The sequence below is a fragment of the Saimiri boliviensis genome, chromosome 2 (genome assembly GCF_048565385.1).
Source record: "Saimiri boliviensis isolate mSaiBol1 chromosome 2, mSaiBol1.pri, whole genome shotgun sequence".
NCBI classification, from domain to species: Eukaryota; Metazoa; Chordata; class Mammalia; order Primates; family Cebidae; genus Saimiri; species Saimiri boliviensis.
This window is the reverse complement of record NC_133450.1, coordinates 10,705,862-10,724,564: the sequence shown is the minus strand read 5'-3', so window position 1 is coordinate 10,724,564 and position 18,703 is coordinate 10,705,862. Positions and strand designations below refer to the sequence as shown.

The following is an 18,703-nucleotide window of genomic DNA, read 5'->3' as shown; positions in this document are numbered from 1 at the left end:
CATGGGTTTTAGCCAAGAAAGTCTGTTCCCATCTTAAGCAAATCCACGTTAGTCCTTCTTATCCTGAGAGACCCCAGGCCAGGCCCCACAGCAAGGATGCCCGCCCTTGTTTTGCTCATGACTCAGCCAGCCACCCTTTTTCATTGTCCTCCCCACATCCTCACTGTGGCATCCCTGTTGATCCCCATTTTTCAGCTACAAACCTGATGGAAAAAGCCAGCATCTCTCCTCCACACTAGGGCCCAAAGGCTCTCTTCCTAGAGCTGTGGCTTCCCACAGTCCTCCCTGTCTGTTGGCCCAGAACCCTGGCACTGTTGCAGTATTCTTAGGAGGGACACTATGTTTTGAGTATCATGTGCATTCCAAATGAACTCTAGGATAAACCACCTGTTCCTGATTGAAGGAGTCTGCCCTTATGTGGCAACATTTTCTCTCTCTCTCTCTCACCCTTTTCTTTTTTTTCCTTTTGAGATGAAGTTTTGCTCTTGTTGCCCAGGCTGGAGTGCAGTGGCGCGATCTTGCCTCACTGCAACCTCTGCCTCCCAGGTTCAGGTGATTCTTGTGCCTCAGCTTCCTGAGTAGCTGGGATTACAGGCACATGCCATCACACCTGGCTAATTTTTGTATGTTTAGTAGAGATGGGGTTTTGTCATATCGATCAGGCTGGTCTCAAATTCCTGACCTTAAGTGATCCACCCGCCTCGGCCTCCCTCAGTGCTGGGGTTACAGGTGTGAGACACTGCACCCGGCCTTCCTCACCGTTTTCTTATGCGGCTTTCTTTGATCAAGAATAGGCAGAAAGAAATAAGATACACATAAGTTTTGCATACGTTTGTGCCTTGTGGAATGTGAAAGTTGTGTTTTTCCCAGCTTTACTGATGTACAGTGAACAAATAGAAAGAATATATATTTAAGGTGTACGTGTTGTTTTGATAAACATATACATTGTAAAAGGATTACCACAATCAAAATATACCCAACCCCACACACAGTTACTGTATGTGTGTGTGTGTGTGTGTGTGTGTGTGTGTGTTGATAACCTTATGATCTACTCCTTTGGCAAATTTTAAATGTATAATATAACATTATTAACTATAATCACCACGCTATATTTATCTTCTAAAAGTAAGTTTGTACCCTTTGACTAACACCTCCCCATTTCCCCCAGCCTCCAAGCCCCTGGTAACCACTCTTCTACTTTGCTACTGTGAGTTCAACTATTTTAGATTCCACGTATTAAATGAGATCATGCAGTTTTTGTCTTTCTGTGTCTGACTTACTTCACTTATCATATTCAGGTGTCTGAACCATCAGGTTCTTATACTGTTACAAATGACAGGATTTCCTTTTTTAAGGCTGAATAGGATTCCATTCTGATGTGTATGGGTGTGTGTATACACACCACATTTTCTTTATTCATCTGTTGACTCATCCTTCGGTTGTTTTAATATCTTAGCTATTGTGAATAATGCTGCAGTGCACATGGCAGTGCAGATATCTCTTCAGGATAGTGATTTTATTTCCTTTAGATATATACCCAGGGATCAGATTGCTGAATTATAGTGTAGCTCTATTTTTAGTTTTTGGAGGAACATCCCCCATGCCGTTTTCCATAATGACTGTACCAGTTTACATTCCCGTGAATAGTGTATAAGGGTTCCCTTTTCCCCACATCCTTACCATCCCTAATTGCCTTTTGACTTTTTTTATAATAGCCATCCTAACAAAATGTGAGGTGACATTTCACTGTGGTTTTTAGTTGCATAAAAAATAGTATTTCTAAAAGACATTTTTAAATCAGATTATATCTTCCCATTGATACAGTAGTAGATTTTCACACATTTCTAAAAGCCCTTGACCTCTTTATGTTGCTCAAAAACCCAACCTATAAAATAGATGAACATGAAGCTATTTGGACTTGATCAGAGGATGAGAGATTTAGATCTCCACCCCCTTTCCCACAGCACCTGCATAAAAGAACTGAGAGTTCCATAGATTATAGTTTGAAAACCACTGATGATCTCCCAAACAGTCATTCTGTAAACCTGTGTTAATCCCAGAGCTAGGTACTGGGGATGGAGAATGAATAAGATGCTCTTGCCTCTGTTAAAGAGCAGCTACTCCAGTCAGGGAGGCAGACAAGTAACAGTCATATATACAGATCACTGAACTGCAGGTAGTGTAAGTGGTAGTGTAAGACTTGATGACCTGGGCTCTCAGAGGACCACAGTGACTATCACTGTCACCACTCACATAAACGGTATTTACAGTATGGTATTTAATCATGTTTGTAGCCATGTAAATTCTATCATGAAAGTGTGGACAGGGTGCTGGAGAAACACCTGTGGAGAGAACTCAGGGGTGGAGATAGGGGCTACCAGGGAAGCTCTGCCGAGGAGAGGAGGCAGAAGGATAGCCAGGAAGAGTTAGCCTTGGAGATCTCTGAGGCCCCTGCAGGGGGTTCAGTATGGCAGGGGGTGCTTGGGCAAGTATTATGAGATGAACCAAGGGCCACATTTTGAAGAATCTTTGTATCCCATGCTTAGAGATATTTGTGCCGGAGGGAGGATGGGGAGACTGAAAGAGTTTTAAGCAAGGGATCAACATAGCCAGAGTTGTGTTTTAGAAAATTCATTGTGGCAGGGCTACGGAAGGTGGATTGGAAAGGGCATGGAAGTTGTAGCTCTGATCAGAAATTGGAGGGGTTTAATCAGGACAGCCTTAGCATGTTTGAAGGGCATTTAGGAGACAGAACTAACTGCATTAGGTGAGTACCTGGATATAATGGAGGGTAGGGCGACAGGGTCAGGGATGAAGCACAGGGTTTGGGCAGTCAGGTACATGGTGGTACCCTCCTGAGGTGGGGCACACGGAAAGAGAGGCATGTTCAAGGGATGATTCTGTTCATGGGAGATCACCAAACACCTCATTCAAAACCATATTCATTCCTGTTCCAGATCCAATTATGAGTTTGACCACTACATTCTTAAGTTCCCAGACTTTTGATTTCTTTCTCTGTTTTTTGTTTTTTGAGTCTTGCACTGTCACCTGGGCTGGAGTGCAGTGACATGATCTCAGCTCACTGCAACCTCTGCCTCCCAGGTTCAAGCGATTCTTCTGCCTCAGCCTCCCAAGTAGCTAGGATTACAGGCACCCACCACCACATCCAGCTATTTTTTTTTCTTTTTTTTTTTTTTTTTTGTATTTTTAGTAGAGATGGGATTTTTACCATGTTGGCCAGGCTGGTCTCGAACTCCTGACCTTGTGATCCACCTGCCTCAGCCTCCCAAAGTGCTGGGATTACAGGTGTTAGCCACCGTGCCCAGCCTAGATTTTTAATTTCTGTCTTTCTAGTACTGCACCTAACATTCTGTAGGCTCTTGTAAATATTCATGAAATGACATTTATACATCAATCTCAACACCTGTTTTTTTCAGGACCAGAAATACACGTCCAAAAAGTGACAGAGAATATATGATGAGGAGGTGTTTAGCTAATAGATATCGTCCTTGACCAGAATTCAGAAGTCTAAGCCTTAACCTTTATGGTTTACAGTATTTCCCCATGTCACATGCTTTCCCCACAACACTCCATTTTACCAACAAGGAAACTGACTGACAATCAAAGGGAAGGCTCCTTCCGTTATACTGGCATTGATTTGATGAAAGCAAAAAGTGACCACTGAACATTTTGGCATCAAAGAAAGAGGTTTTTCATAAAGCTATGAAAGAAGACAACTTAGTATTGCAGACATGATCAAAGAGCATAGGTATTCTGCAGCATAGCTCAGTTTTGCTGTTTATATGAATGACCCCATATGTTTCAGTTAATTGAATTCTATTCGGTGTACTCTGTTTAATTTGGCAGTGAGGAGCATGAATCGTTTTAGAAAGATTTCTGTTGAAATACAGTAAGTTTGGCTCTTAAACGTGTTACCTTAAAAAAAATCATTCATGTTGTAGAATCACTCATTCCTAGGCAGGTTGCCTGAGAAGCCACTGGGCTATGAAAATAGCCGGTGCTGGGGGTGGGGGGTGCTGATGGTAAGAATGATTGCCTAATAATACCTCCCTGAAATTCAAAAGTGGGATTAGGTCAGGCGCTGTGGCTCATACCTGTAATCCTAGCACTTTGGGAGGCCGAAGCAGGCAGATCGCTTGAGCTCAGGAGTTGGAGACCAAGTTGGGCAACATGGTGAGACCCCCATTTTTACAAAAAATACGAAAATTAGCCAGGCGTGGTGGCACGTGCCTGTATTCCCAGCTACTCGGGAGGCTGAGGTGGGAGAATTGCTTGAACCTGGGAGGGAGAAGTTGCAGTGAGCCAGGATCATGCTACTGTACTCTAGCCTAGATGACAAGAGCAAGACTCTGTCAAGAAAAAAAGAAAAGTGAGATTAACTTCAGAGGAAATAATATCTACTCATCATTACCTGAAAGGCTTTGCCATGACTTTGGCTTCTGAAGTTAGCAAGAAGTAAAAGGAACACCGCCCCCTCCTATTCCCAGCATCCCAAGGATGGCATGGCCGGTTCCTGTCACAGCACATAACTGCAGGTGGTTAAAGGGAGACAGGACCTGCAAACCCACAGTGTCTAACCACAGTGACTAGCTCTAGCCACTCCCACAAACAGGTTTCTGTGATGTGGAATTTCATGGTGCTTACAGTTTATATTAGTTAATGACTGAGGCATTAGAAGCTCAGCAAGTTATTACAAGCATATACACACAATGGTCCTGTCCTCTAGCAATATTGTCAACTAGACCTGTGTTTCAAAGTGTTGGGGATATATCGTTGGGATCCTGAAAACTGATATTCCCCTTTTATGTAAGGCAATCTTTAGAAATCTAATACCTTCTTTGAAAAGTCCAGTGTGTTCAAATTAATTCAGTTTGGCTGGTTTGAGAATTGAAAATAGGTTAGCATTAAGGCCAGGATTTCTTTAGTAATTACTTTTTCTATTGATAATAACTGTTTCTTTAGAAATGACATTAACATTCTACCAAAACACAGCAGTAATCCAAAAGTTAATGTTCTGTTCATTTATAATTATATTTAATTCATATTTATGAGTTGTCAGAAGGGAGGAGTAAGAAAGAAGTAAATAGAAAATGTTACAGAAGAAACAAGTTAAAAGAAAATTTTTTCCTAGTAGTCTGAAGGATGTACAAAGTCACTTGAAGTAAAAATACATATCTATTTAAACAGTTATATAAAATTAGATTTTATTAACTATTGCTGAAAAAAATCTGTATTTTTATTACTTCCAAGTGGCACTGAGTGAACTTATCCATTTCTTCTTTTTTACTAACCAACATATTAACATAAACATCCCCATAATTTTGATTTAGTAAATCAATTAGATTTGTGGGGATTTTTTCACCAGGAAAAATTCTGCATCTTTAGGCAGTCATTGACCAAGTAGCTTTGTGTTATTTCCTTTGAGTCATCCATGAAGCCTGATGTATTATTAATGAATTAATTTCTTGGTGGTGAAGGCCTGTGAATAGCGGTCTGTGAATGGGCAGTTGCCTGGTGGGGCCAGTTTTGGCTGCTGTCATATAACATGTGTTGCTCTATTGTGAAGTCTTACCCAGCCGTAGGACAATGCTCATTTAATCCACCATGATGGGACCTACACACCCTGAGCCCAAGTTGGACGCCAGGGTCAGTTACCCAGCAGCTTGGGCTGGGGTACTGCTCTGCTTCACTGCTGAATTGCTGTAATCATTTTGCCGGCCGTTAATTTTCTCTAAACCAGGGAAAATGTATATGTGAGCAGTACAAATGTTCTCAAAAGAGATTCCAAACTGGAGGCAGCATTCCAGGGAGTGTTAAGTTCCGTCCTTCCTCCTGGAAATGGAGGCGTCTGGGCCCACGAGATCCCTGATGTTCTGAGGTCCAGAGTAGCAGATGGCATTATGATTTTCCAAATCCTGATGAACATTCTAACTGAACTTGTTCATTTCACAGTATGTAGTTCTATTTTTTTTCATTTCCTCTCCTTCCCTCCCTCCCTCTTTCCCTTTGTTCCTCTCATAGTAACTAATTTTAAACTGGCGTAGTGTCTCCTTAAATCAGCTTTAAATTCCCTTCTCTCTGTCTATTGTATGAAACCAATAATAGCACAATTTCACATATAATTATCAACCTTCGAATCGCAGCTGAAGCAGCCTTTGAATTTGTTTTAAAATACGTAAGCAAATACAGCCGATGCTCGTATGCCACACAGCCACTGATAGTTCTGTTCTCCCCCTTTTCTGTAGCTGGCAGTGCAGGTGGCAAATGGCAAAAATTATTTTAACTAACAGTCGAGTGAACATTCAAGAGGACATTTAGTGTGGTGATGTGGACTTTGCACTTACAGTGAGTTCTCAGAGTCTGACTTGATAGTGTTATGGCTTGTTGGTTTTTCAGGACACAGACCTGCCAGGTTCTTGTACTTCAACAGTGTGCGGATGTGGTTCAGATGTTTCAGTCTTAACTCTTTATCTATGAAAAGATCAATTTTTTTTTTTCATTTAGGCACCTATTAAGGATTTTTTTCCTCTCCTAGATTTTTCTCTTTTATTTTTAATATAGTTTATGATCTACCCTTAATTAAGACTGCTTTTAATCAGCCCTTCTGCTGTAGAACCAGGTGAAATGCCAGTGTGTATATTAACATTATAATTTAGGTACTAGATCACACGTGTATAGCTGGACTTTTCTTGAGGAAAAAGTTGACCTGACCAGTGTATGAAATTCAGACACTATATAGGGACAAGGTAAAAGCACAGGTAGGAATTGCTGAATAATTACCTTTAGAGCAGCCTGAGCAGGAGCCTTCCCACGAGGGTGAGCTCATTTAATGGTTCCTAAAACTCAATCTTGTGGATGTCAATGGTCATGCTTGATTATTTGCAGCAGTGTTTTATGAAACAGCAGTAGAAATGCATTGGGAGGCTGCAGAGAAAGAGGACAATAACGGGTTTTACTTTTGTAAATGAAATCCCTCGGTATGAGACAAGTGTGTTTTTGCTGCTCTGCCTAAGCCACTGAAAAGGGAGATGTGTATGGATGTTCGTGTGTGAGTGAGTGAGTACTGTTCATGTAGGCACCTCTAAAAAATGCTGTGTACTCTGGCTTATGACCAAGAAGAGACCTAAAATAAAAAGAGAAACAAGATGTTCATTGGCTTCAGAAAGGAAGCAATTATAAGTACAGTTTAAAAGATTAATCTATTTTCCATTTCTCCACTCACCTATTTTCAAGAAATGTTATAAAACACCAAGATCTTTCCCATATGTTTACAAAATTTCTGAGTCAATATAAATCTTTTAAATGACAAAGCAAACAAAAAACCACAAGCAGACTAAATGAAGAGTTCATTTTGATGTTACTGACAAAGATCATTTCTCTTTTATCCCCAGTACTGACGAACTTCCAAAATACATTTAGGAGAAGAATAAAATAGGAAGAAAATCAGTATAATCTCAAATTTCAGTTATTCAGAGACAGATTCCTTTAGACCTGTTCGTTTATATTTTGTTTTTTGTAAGCCATCTGGTAGTGATGTTCACTTGGCTAACAGCTGGTTCTCCTTGATTAAAGGGTTTATGGGTAGGATGGGCGTTTCAATGGCAGAAATTCAGGCCTTTAGCCCATGGTTCCAGGCCCACCTGAGACAAGTTAAATGAGCTGCTACTGTCAGCCCAGGCCCAGTGGACAGAACTTCACACCAAAATGCCCACACATATAATTTGTCATGCCTGACAACCCAGAGCATGGGATGACCCAGTGTGGAAATTGAATCATCTTTCACTTTCTCTGCTCAAGACTTGATGTGGAGTGGGGTGAGTAAAAGTGGGCTTTCTGTTCTTCAGCTGAGTGGGGTTAGAGGCTTTCTTCTCGTGTGTAACATCTGTAAGCCTTCTTAAGTTCAGAGCCTCGCTTTCACCCTGATGTTTTCCCACGTAACATCCAGAGAAGTAGGTCAGTTCCATCTGCATCATGAAATCAAAAATATGCTGAGTCAAAATGCTGATTGTTTCCTCTTGGAGTGGCCACATTTTAAAAGAAACTGAGTGTTAGAACAAGCATTGATTGAATTTATACAAATCTGCTGTGTAGTTATGGCTAGTCACACTCTAAACGAGACTCATTCTGGGACCAGGAACACCTATTCATCTCCTTCCTACCTTTCTCCTTCTGATGACATGTGACTGCTTTTTTCTCCCCCGTCTGCATTGTCACAGCAGATATGTACAGCTATAAACATTAAGGACCTTTAAAATATTAAAATGTAGCTGCTCTCCCAGAATTTCACATTAGTTACATCTTGGACAGGTTGTTTTTGATCTGAAGGTTAGCTTCTATGGACCTTAGAGGTGAGTGTCCAGCTTTTTTCATGTTTTTTTAAGATTTTTTTTTTAACTCAGTTTTCTCCCCAGGCAAATACAGATTTGCCCTATGTTCTGCCAGTTGTCTTATAAAGATGCTACTTTAAGGCACTGAACAGTGGAGGATCAGAAACCAATTTGGAGTCTGACAGGCAAAATGCTATCCTGTTGGGCATGAAGCCCCTAGAACTACAAGTGACTTCTGATCCCAGCACTGAGGATAGAAATGGAGCGATCCAAAAGAGCTTTGCCAATTAGTATGAATCCCAGTGCCTAAGAGTAGACATTGTTGGGCCAGGCCAAAGGAACATCTGACCTGAATTAAAAGATTTACTTTTAAAATATGGAGCATGACTCAATATTGGTCAGACTACAGGTGACTTTCCAATGTTGAACACCTGTTGGTTTGATGGCTTAACACTGTAAGTCTAGAAGTGGGCTATTTAAAAAAAGTTAGAGGGCCATACTGGTTTAATCCAACGACAGTACAACTGCCCTCAGAATTCACCAGCGCAGCCAACACCTTGAGATTTTTTTTTTTTTTTTTTTTTTTTTTTTGAGACGGAGTTTCGCTCTTGTGACCCAGGCTGGAGTGCAATGGCGCGATCTCGGCTCACCGCAACCTCCGCCTCCTGGGTTCAAGCAATTCTCCTGCCTCAGCTTTTGTATTTTTAGTAGAGATGGGGTTTCACCATGATGACCAGGATGGTCTCGATCTCTCGACCTCGTGATCCACCCGCCTCGGCCTCCCAAAGTGCTGGGATTACAGGCTTGAGCCACCGCGCCCGGCCACCTTGAGATTTTTGAGAAGTTGTCTTGTCTTCCTTTGCTTTACTGGTAATATGCATAAGGTTTGAAGGAATGTCTGGTTTTTGTAAGGAGAAGGGAATAGGACCCAGAGTACAACATTCAAGGTCCCTCCCACCCTCAGGTGCTGTCTGGGAGAGAGGAAAGAAGAAAGCAGGAGAGCAAAGAAGGTATCTCACACACTGCAGACTGTTTTCACTTTACTCCCCATGACTCTCGTATGTGAACTCATGTCTGCCAGCCAAACTGAACCAAACCTCAGTGCTCCACTGTTCATCCTGAGTGCCCAGCTTTGGCACTCTTATGTGGCCACTTCCTCCATCCTGCAGGGCTGGTTATTAGGGGTGCACATCTTATCCCTCTGAACAGTACACAAATTCCTTGAGAATATGGATTAAGTGTCAGCCATTCCACAGTGCCAGGCTCATTGCATTCCATCCACATGGTAGATGCCCACAAAAGCTGTTGAATGAATGAATGAATAATGAATGATTGTATCATTTTTACACAGTTGTTTATGTTATGCCTTATCTGTGTCTGAGTTAACAGCCACATCGTTGTCAGGTTCCATTGTCACCTTTAATTATGAATTACAGGCAAAAATGCAATCCTCAGGAATGTTTTTTTAAGCAAAGGGCCCTTAACTTTTTCCCAGTTGAGTATTTATGCCAGCTTTCTCCCTTACCCAAAGCACAGTTCTGCTAAGAATATGAGCCTCATCTGATTGTTTTAAAATAGTCCCTGTCCCTAACCTTTTCTTTTTTAACTTTCTATTTCAACATAATTTTTAGATTTACATGCAGCTTGTAAGAAATAATACTGAGAGATCCTGTGTACCTTTCACCCAGTTTCCCTCAACAGTAACATCTCATAAGTATAGTACAGTATTTATACTATAGATAGAAAATTGTAGATACAAGACACAAACCACTGACCTTATTCAGATTTTACCAGTTTCACATGCACTTGTATGGGGGTGGGGAGTTGTGGAGTGGAGGCTAGATTAATGACACAGATTCTTCTAAAGCCAAGAAACATTATAGTTTCAAAAAAGAATATTCCTTTAATATTGAAAGCATTTTTCTTATTGATGCTTTCTGTATTTGGAGTGTCCAGCTTGCCTGCCTGCTGTAAAGGTCACTAAATATACTGACTGGCACACTTACTCTGTAAGTGAACTAGCAGCAACTGTGGTTGGAATTGGATCTTGTCGTGCCTCGTCTTCTCCACTAGCTCTTTGAGTGTGCAGGTACACACACACACACACACACACACACACACACACACACATTTTCTGCTACTTGCCTTTTTTTATGCCTGAGTACCTTGCTGACAAGCGCTAATAACAAAATACCCAGAGAGAGTCCACTTGAAGTTAACATAGATTAAGCATTCTGAACTTGTCCTTTTGCTCATAGATTGTGCATAATTAATAATTAAACAGTTTCAGTTGTAATGGTTTGACCTTCTTGAACTGTTCATTATTCACAAGGCAAAGGCATCACTCAAACTTTTTCCTATTGTCCTTCGCTGTTCTCTAGCGTGCTGCCTGCTTGTTTTCCAGTTATTTAGCAAAAAGGGCTGACCAGGTACTTACTGAAACCTCTGAGGTTTGGAAACTGTCCTCCTTGATGACCAGGATTGCTTACTAAAACGGTTTATGGCAGCTGTTTTTATATAACAGTTGCCTGCTTGATAACAAGACCCAGCTTGTGTCCCTTCAGCAGGACTCTAAAGTTGATTTGAGACTAGACTCTCAGATTGAGGCTTTTGGTTAAGGCTGTGTCCACTGCTTCGTTCTATACCTCCGTGCTCAGAAGTTCAACGGAAAAGCATCCGAAAAAAGGCCCTTAAGGTGAAGTATGGCACCCAAGATCTTAAAGAGAGTGACTTTCCTTAACAATTTAGAGTCGGTGTCAGCCAGTATTGAGAATTACCAGTGTAACTGCTGCTGCAACCCACATTTATATTTTTGAAATATATTTCTCCATCTTGCCACAACCTATATTTCATAGAGGGCATTTTTGAGAAGTAGCAGCAACTACTTTACTAGAGTCTCTGAACCCCTTGGGATGACTGGATACTTTCCCTTCCTGTGAGCTACAGTGAAACTGGAGCGCAAATTTGCTATATGCTTCCCTCCCTCCTCACAGATTTGAATTCGATAACAAAATAGGCAGGTTCTTGGAGATCTTTCACATCCTGATCCAAACTAACTTTGTAATTTTATTAGCTTTAAAAAGAGAAAAGTGTTCTGTAAAATCCTGCAGTGCAGTGCAGTGAGCACTCTCAGATATATTCATTTGCTTTCCTACAGAGTTTTAACAGCCTACATACTTCTGTGGAGTTGGAGGCTCTCAGAAAATGCCTTTGCCCAGTGTTTATGTGTGGCATTCTCAGCATCCCCTACCACTCAGTCTTCTGCATCTCAGAACATTCTCCCTTGAGGAATGCAAGAGATGTGGATTTTAAAACAAAAATAAATATCTGGCATTGTGCATGTGAGATTAGAATTTCCTCCACATCTTTAATGAGTGATTCTTTCCAGGCACCACTGAGATGAGAATACACTCGCTGTGGTTCTGCAAAGTCGACTTGGGCTGGCATTTTCAGAAGTGAAATAAATTATTCATGGGTACCACCCAGTGTTCCTTAGTTTTATAATATGAGGAACTTAACAGGCTACAATATCGGGTCTTAAATAAAATTAACTACCCATGCAAGATGTCACATTTCCTCATTTTGTTTCTCATTCGTTTTTAAATGACATCTTCATCAAGTTGCTTGTCTATAATTCATTAATTTACTCTTGGTATCATACTTTGAAATGAGGCCCACATTAGCATCATGTTTTATACCAGATCTTTGTAGAAAGCCAGTCCAGAATTTTAACCATCTTGGTAAATATTGAACCACATTAAGATAGCAGGCCTTAATTTTCCTAAACATTGCAATTTAGAGCAGCTACTACTCAACGCTTTCAGTACTATACCCTCAAAAAAAAAAAAAAAAAATCTATGAAGGGATGACTTAGAGAAGCTTCCTCACTGATCAGAGTCTATAATTTTTGCACCTTAGACTTTGAACTATCTTTTTACTAATGGTTTTTGAGACAGTAAAATGTCATTTCTTCAGCTGGGCCTTGTAGAATGTTACAGGCTTGGTGATATATATGGCTTTCCTAAAACAGGCTGCAGCCGAAATTGATATCATGTTTTATTTTTGCTCTTCAAACCGATGGGACTTCTGTGACCATTTTATAGTACCTTTATTGAGGACTTGTCATGTTATTTCGTGTCTTGTTTCTTTTGAGTGGACTGTTTCATCAGCCACCCATCCACCCCGTTTTTCATGTCCTCTCTATGTAATGCCTGCGTGTAATCCTTTGAACTTGGAAAGATTTTATTTCACTCCCATTTTTCCTTTGTTTTCTTTTCCTCTTGGAAGCCTTTCTCTACTGATGAGAATTTTAATTTTAGAATTACTAACCATTCCTTCTTCTGGATGAATAGATTAAATTCAAAGAGGACAGATATGCAAAAACCAAGAAACATTTTGTTCATGTTTCTTTTCTTTTAGCCTCCTCCGGTTTTTTGTGTGTTTTTTTGTTGTTGTTGTTTTTTGGTCTGTCTTGACCCCCTTAGTTCCTTTTGATTTCATTGTATTTTCAAGCAGTTTCCAATTGTTTGAATTGGAAACAAAGCTTTAATAAGAGTTCTAGTTAATTTTCTGTCTTGTAATTACCGATCTCATTTTTCTGATAATTGGCCACAGCAATTATATGTATATTTACTAATCACATAGGAGGCCGTGCAATTTGATCTATCTGCCACCATTGATAATGACACGCATATTGCAGAGGTGCTTTTATCATCTTCTTTTTTCCACTACATCAAAGCTATTTCCTCTCGTTCTCAATAATGAATACATGCATGCATTTGACACAGTTGTGTGCTAGAGAAATTGTTTGGCTCCCACCAAATGCTGCATGCTCTGAGTTTCTTGCCTGCAGCGCTGGAAGGTTGTATGTAATGATATATTGCTCATCCAAATGGCCAAAGCACTCCAAAGCACAGTGAGATTAAAATAAGTCATTCCTTTGTTAATTTAAATAGGTGCATGTATCATACTTTGCAGGGCACTTTGTGTAGGGATGTCAGGGAGGAAAAAAGCCGCCGAAAGGTATTTTTAATAGCAAATGAGAATAGATGAGAATGGAGTCATTTGCAGCTGCCTACTTTATGTGGCTCTCTTGTTCCAACTGTAGGTCTAATGAGATGACTGTTAAAGTACTCTGCAGTGTAATTTCATTACATCCTGAGCTGTTACACTATAAACACAGTGGCGCTCTCTGTCATTCTTGGAAAAACTCCTAAATTCTTAAAGCCTTCCTTTGCAAACGGTAATGGGGCTTGCTCTCTGTGTTACGTGGTGGTGGTGCTTTGTTGCTGTGGAGTTTTCTGCTCTTTTGACTGACTCCCACCTCCATCCCAGTTTTGGTTGGTGGTCAAGTTGGGAGTTTTTCATTGTATCCTTAATTCACTGGTTTGCTCTCGTATGAGTAGTCTGCCTAGACTTGCAAATAAGCTGAAATTCCTTTTCAGGAAACAACTTGCCCTATAAAAACCTTTATATTAAAGTTTAAAAAAAAATCTGATCTGAATTATTCTATTAGGGGCAAGCAGTAAAGAGGAGTTGAATATACAAACAAATGTAAATAAAAAGGAAAGTGTAAATAAATAGCAAATCCAGTAAAAGAAACAAAGGTCAACACAAGAATAATTTCACAGCTCTTCGTTAATTACAAGACCATTTGTGTGTTACTTAAATAATCATTAATTTCTCATTTACACTTTCCCTACCTTCCTTCCTACCCTGTGGCTATCATTGTCCTTTTTTCACCTCCCCTCCCTCTCAGCTCTCATGTTTCTCACCATTGTAAAACGCTTTAAATTTGGCATTTTTACCTAAATGTGTGGAATAGGGTGAAGATAGTCTTTTTAATTGGTTGAGGCTTTATTTTCATTGTATTCATCTTTCTACTGCTCCTTCACATGGGTTGGGAAGGGGGAATATAAAGAAAGAGAAGGAACTGTTGTGACTTTTGGTGACATGTTTTTCCTCCGTCCCAGGATTCGCCCGTCCTTCCAGTTGGAGAGTTCTCGGAGCCATTTGTACATTTCATCACTCAGTGGTGAGCCCGTTTACAAACATGCCGTGCCCTCAATGTAAATGATACATGCCATTAACTCGGCGGCTCCGTGAGACCTGATGGCTCTCCCTGCTTCCTTTTGGAGACAGGAGGGACTTCAAGGCCTTGGGCAGATGGGGCAGCAAATCTGAAGGAATTGTTTAAATTATGTAAACGTTATTTACACAAAGGGTCATAAGCATACTTCAGAGCCTTTTTCCTGATTTCATAAACTGCTGAAAGTCAGGTTACTTTTTTAAGCACAGATACTGTTGCCATCCTTTTTTTTTTTTTTTAAAGAAGTACACAATTTTATAGCCCCTATTGAACAGACATATGAAGCTTATTTTTATTAATGTAACCTCAAGTTACCCATAAAACTGTCTGTCACTTAGTGGAAGCAGCATAGTTTATTAATTCATCGGATTTTCAATAAATAACTTTTATCTTTACTTGTATTTTAAATACAAGACTGGGGTCTCATTTCAATGAATTTTGACATTTGGAAGACTATGAAAACAGTTCATTCAGCCCACTTTAACCCTTAAAGAACTGAGAGGAGCCACAGGGGCCCTCAGAGCCTCCAGGCAACTCCTCGTCATTTTATACCTGAAGAAGAAACAAGCATTTTACTGCCAAGGCTTTTTTGCCAGCCTTCTGCCTTTTCCCAGCAGAATGGATCTTTCTTTTATTACCCCCTTCGCCATCATTTCCCTCTTCCTCATCCTGCAGGACTCATGTGGCCTTGGGAGGCCCAGGTATTCCCCTGCCCTCTCCCTCTCCCCAGCACACGGAATTACCCAAGAGAGAGGAGGAATTAGGAAACGTAAGAATCATTGGCCTCAACGCCGGAGACAAAACCAACCTCACCTCCTTCATAACTACGTGGGTCTTCTTTCCTTCCTTCATCAAAGTTCTCATTGTCCCAGAGTCATGTGTACTAACTAGTGGAAAATGAATAAGCAGACCCCACCAAAAGAAACCCTCGGTTTTGTGGTGTGGCAGAGTAATGCTATCAGGATTCTTGCCAACCAAAATCGGTGTGCACCATCCCCTTCCCCTCCCACCATGATCCATCTGATGATTATGCTAAAGGGAAACCAAGAAATATTCCTTAATATAAATGTCAAGCTTTATCACCTTTTTTAACTAAGTGTAACATGTTACCTCTTAATAAAAATGTCTCAGTTTATATTCCATAGAAAATATATGTGGGGAAGAAATTTCCCCCCAATTAAAAAATCTTTATTAACACTTTTTATTTATTTAAAATACTTATATAATATTCTGTAGCTTTTAAAAACTATTTTTACCCTGAAAAGATTTTATTTCCAAAGCTTGCCATGTTAGAAAAAGGAGGACATATTGATTAAATACTGGAATCTTGATTTGTTTAGAAGCTCCTTAATGATGTCAGAACCATTATCCAGAAATATATATCCCCCTCTTAATTTCCTTTACATGGAATTCCTAAAACACATGTTAATGTGTACCATGTGTTTTACACATGGTAATGCTTCATTTTGAAATGCAAAAATTGAAACACAAACCATGCAATTCCTCTACTGCCTGGAGCGCCTGGTTTGGGCATCACACTCTCTGCTTGGGAGGAGATGCTGGATTTGTGACAGGATTGCAGTGCTAATCTTATCTCCCTGTGTGGTCTGAGACTAACCTGGGGGTGGGGCTGGTCTGAGCAGCAGGGAGAAAAGTGGATAAGGCTTCACCTCCCTCCCGTCCAAAAAATTAATCAGCTATTATTTAAAAGTTTGATGGAGATAGAGGGAGGGATAACCTGTATTCAAACTTCCACAGATGTCAAGCCGAAACAGAAATGATAGTGGGTAATAGCCTTGTTTTCCCAAGAGATACAGCTACTTTGGAATGTCAGATTAGGACTGTTACCAACTCCACTGGCGAGACAGCTTGAATTAGTTGCTAATGGATGCAGTATTTGAGAGGTGCATATGGTTATTTATAGGGAAGGCAAATGTCCTCGATGTCATTAATGGTTCATAACTATGATTCTTGTTTACCAAATGATCATTAAATCTCTCTATTTAAAAAAAAATACTCTCAGCAAATGCAGAGATTATATGAAGTTTCCTTCTTGCTTATTAGAAGAGTGCCTTGTATAAAGAAAAAAGCATCTGTGTGATTTTTCCAAGTGATAGAAGCAGCAGTCTCTTTTCATGACTTCATCCCACGAACACTCTTGAGTTTAGAACAAATACGGCCATCAAGTAGGCAGCTACCCACAGTCATCTCCGTCCCATGTGTGAATGCTTCATCACATAGCTAAGTACATGTTACAGCTACTAATTATACCTATTGCATGGAAGACAAGAAATATTTTGCATGAGGAATGTGGTTCTTTAAGCAGCTTAAACAAATTTAGCTGTCCCACAGCTGTTTAATGAATTATCAACTTGCCTTGTTGCCAAAACAAATGCAAGTCAAGATAATCTACCTCAAGCCCCTTGTAATTGTATAGCATTATCCAGATTCCTGATCTGTTTCCTATACTTCTTGTCTTTCGGAGTAATAGTGAAGGGACGAGTTGTATTCTCATTTGACTTTACAGTCATTTTTTTTTTTTTTTTACTGTCTTATCCCAGTTACCAAAAAACAAAAAGTATATTCCCTGAATTTAAGTTTGAAATAAATTGATAACTGAGTCAAGAAGAGAATATTGCTGCTTTTTTCACATTAGCTTCAAAAGTAGAATTAGGATACATTTAATTTAAATTCATTCTTTATTGCAAAATGTTTTTTAAGTGAAAATGTAAGAAAAAAAGCTTTTCATTTCTGACTCTTAAGGTACTCCAGAAATCTGCTAAAGACCAAAATAATACAAAGGGACTATATGCTGATACTTTGGCCAATAATTGAACATGATGAATTTTGAAAGCATTCAAATTCCAGTACAAATAGCCATTGGTAGAAATTATAGTAAAAATGTACAAAAGACACAGATAATATGAGGTTTTTTTTCCCTCCGCTATAGCATGCGAAAACAGCCAAAAGAAAGGCCAGCACCTGAAGAATTGATGGTAAGTGAATTTTTTTAGTTACATTAGAATTCTCAGTTATATATTTATGTTTAGCATTCTGTTTAAAATTCGTTTTTTAAAACAGCCATAGGCTCTAAAAAGGCAACATTATTTACTTCATTTGGGTAGATGTTTTTCGAAGCTCATATCCTCAGATAATAGTTTTTACTTTTTAAAAACCCACCTCCTTTTTGAAACTTAATGCAGAACTCTTTCATTTGCCTCACTCACGGGCCACAAACTTAATGCTGGTTACTCTTATCCTCATTTGCTATTAAACCTTTTAGAATTCAGAGGATTGGTAACAGAGAATATCATCAGCGCAGTAAGTTTTTAGTGCAATTCTGCAGAAAATTTCTGAATATGGCTGGAGTCCTCTTAGATTCATGTAGAATGAAATTAAACTGGCTGCAAAAGATCAAGTTAATGTGAATCTTTGGTCTTTCTTCAGAAAGAGACAGCTACAAGGCTGCAAGTGCTGTGTTCTCAGCTCCAAGGCAGCTTTCTTTGATTGCAAATGACAGGTTTTAGTCAAGCAGGGAGAGGAACAGAGATGCTCCCTAACAATTCCCAAATGGTCATTTATTTAGTGAAGATTGTTGATTTGACAATGCACAAGCTGTTAGAATAACATTAGGATCGAGCATTAGTAAATAATAATTATAGTCTGTTCTTCCTAATGTTTTGCATACCGTTCCCTGCCTTTAGATTACTACAGTCAGAGCAAATTCCTACCAATTTTCTTTTACCTTCGTTAAACAATACACATTTTACAGATAGCAGCTCAGAGGTTTTCACCCTTTGATTTCCAACCTAATAAACAGTTTCAGTGCCCAAACTTTTGTAAAATATGGATTTCATCCTCGAATATAAAATAACAGTACATTTCCTTTTTTGTATCTTGAATGCTTTTCAGCAAGTTACATGGAACAAAATTTCAGTTTTCAGAGTAGCTTCAAGTTAAAGATCACCCCTAAAAACCTCTGCAATGTATAACTCTGCAGGTTTCATGTCTAGAATAAACTGATGTCTTTTTTTTTTTTTTTTTTTTTTTTTTTGATCTCTTTGATGGTTGGGAAATTCTTGCAGTTAGTCACATTTGAGAAAACTTGGAACAGGTTCTAGAGATGGAGACCCATTTACCTTGTGCATTATTATGTTATGGCTGGATAGCTCAGCTATTAAAACAAAGGAATGGGGTTTCATAAAACAGATATTTGTTTGTAAATGCGTGTTTCAATGCTGCAATGAGTTGGCCACTTATAAATAAA

The 18,703-nt window shown here is 39.5% G+C and overlaps 1 protein-coding gene across 4 annotated transcripts in view; it reads left to right on the top strand.

The window, feature by feature from the left end:
- Positions 1–18,703, top strand: part of MAP2K5 (mitogen-activated protein kinase kinase 5) — a 273,895-nt gene that overhangs the window by 218,760 nt on the left and 36,432 nt on the right. For all 4 annotated transcript variants that reach the window (XM_003929695.4, XM_003929694.4, XM_074392748.1 and 1 more), the window contains 2 exons: positions 14,321–14,382; positions 17,387–17,432. In XM_003929695.4, the coding sequence (XP_003929744.1) occupies positions 14,321–14,382; positions 17,387–17,432 (108 nt within the window). The remainder of the gene's footprint in view (positions 1–14,320; positions 14,383–17,386; positions 17,433–18,703) is intronic.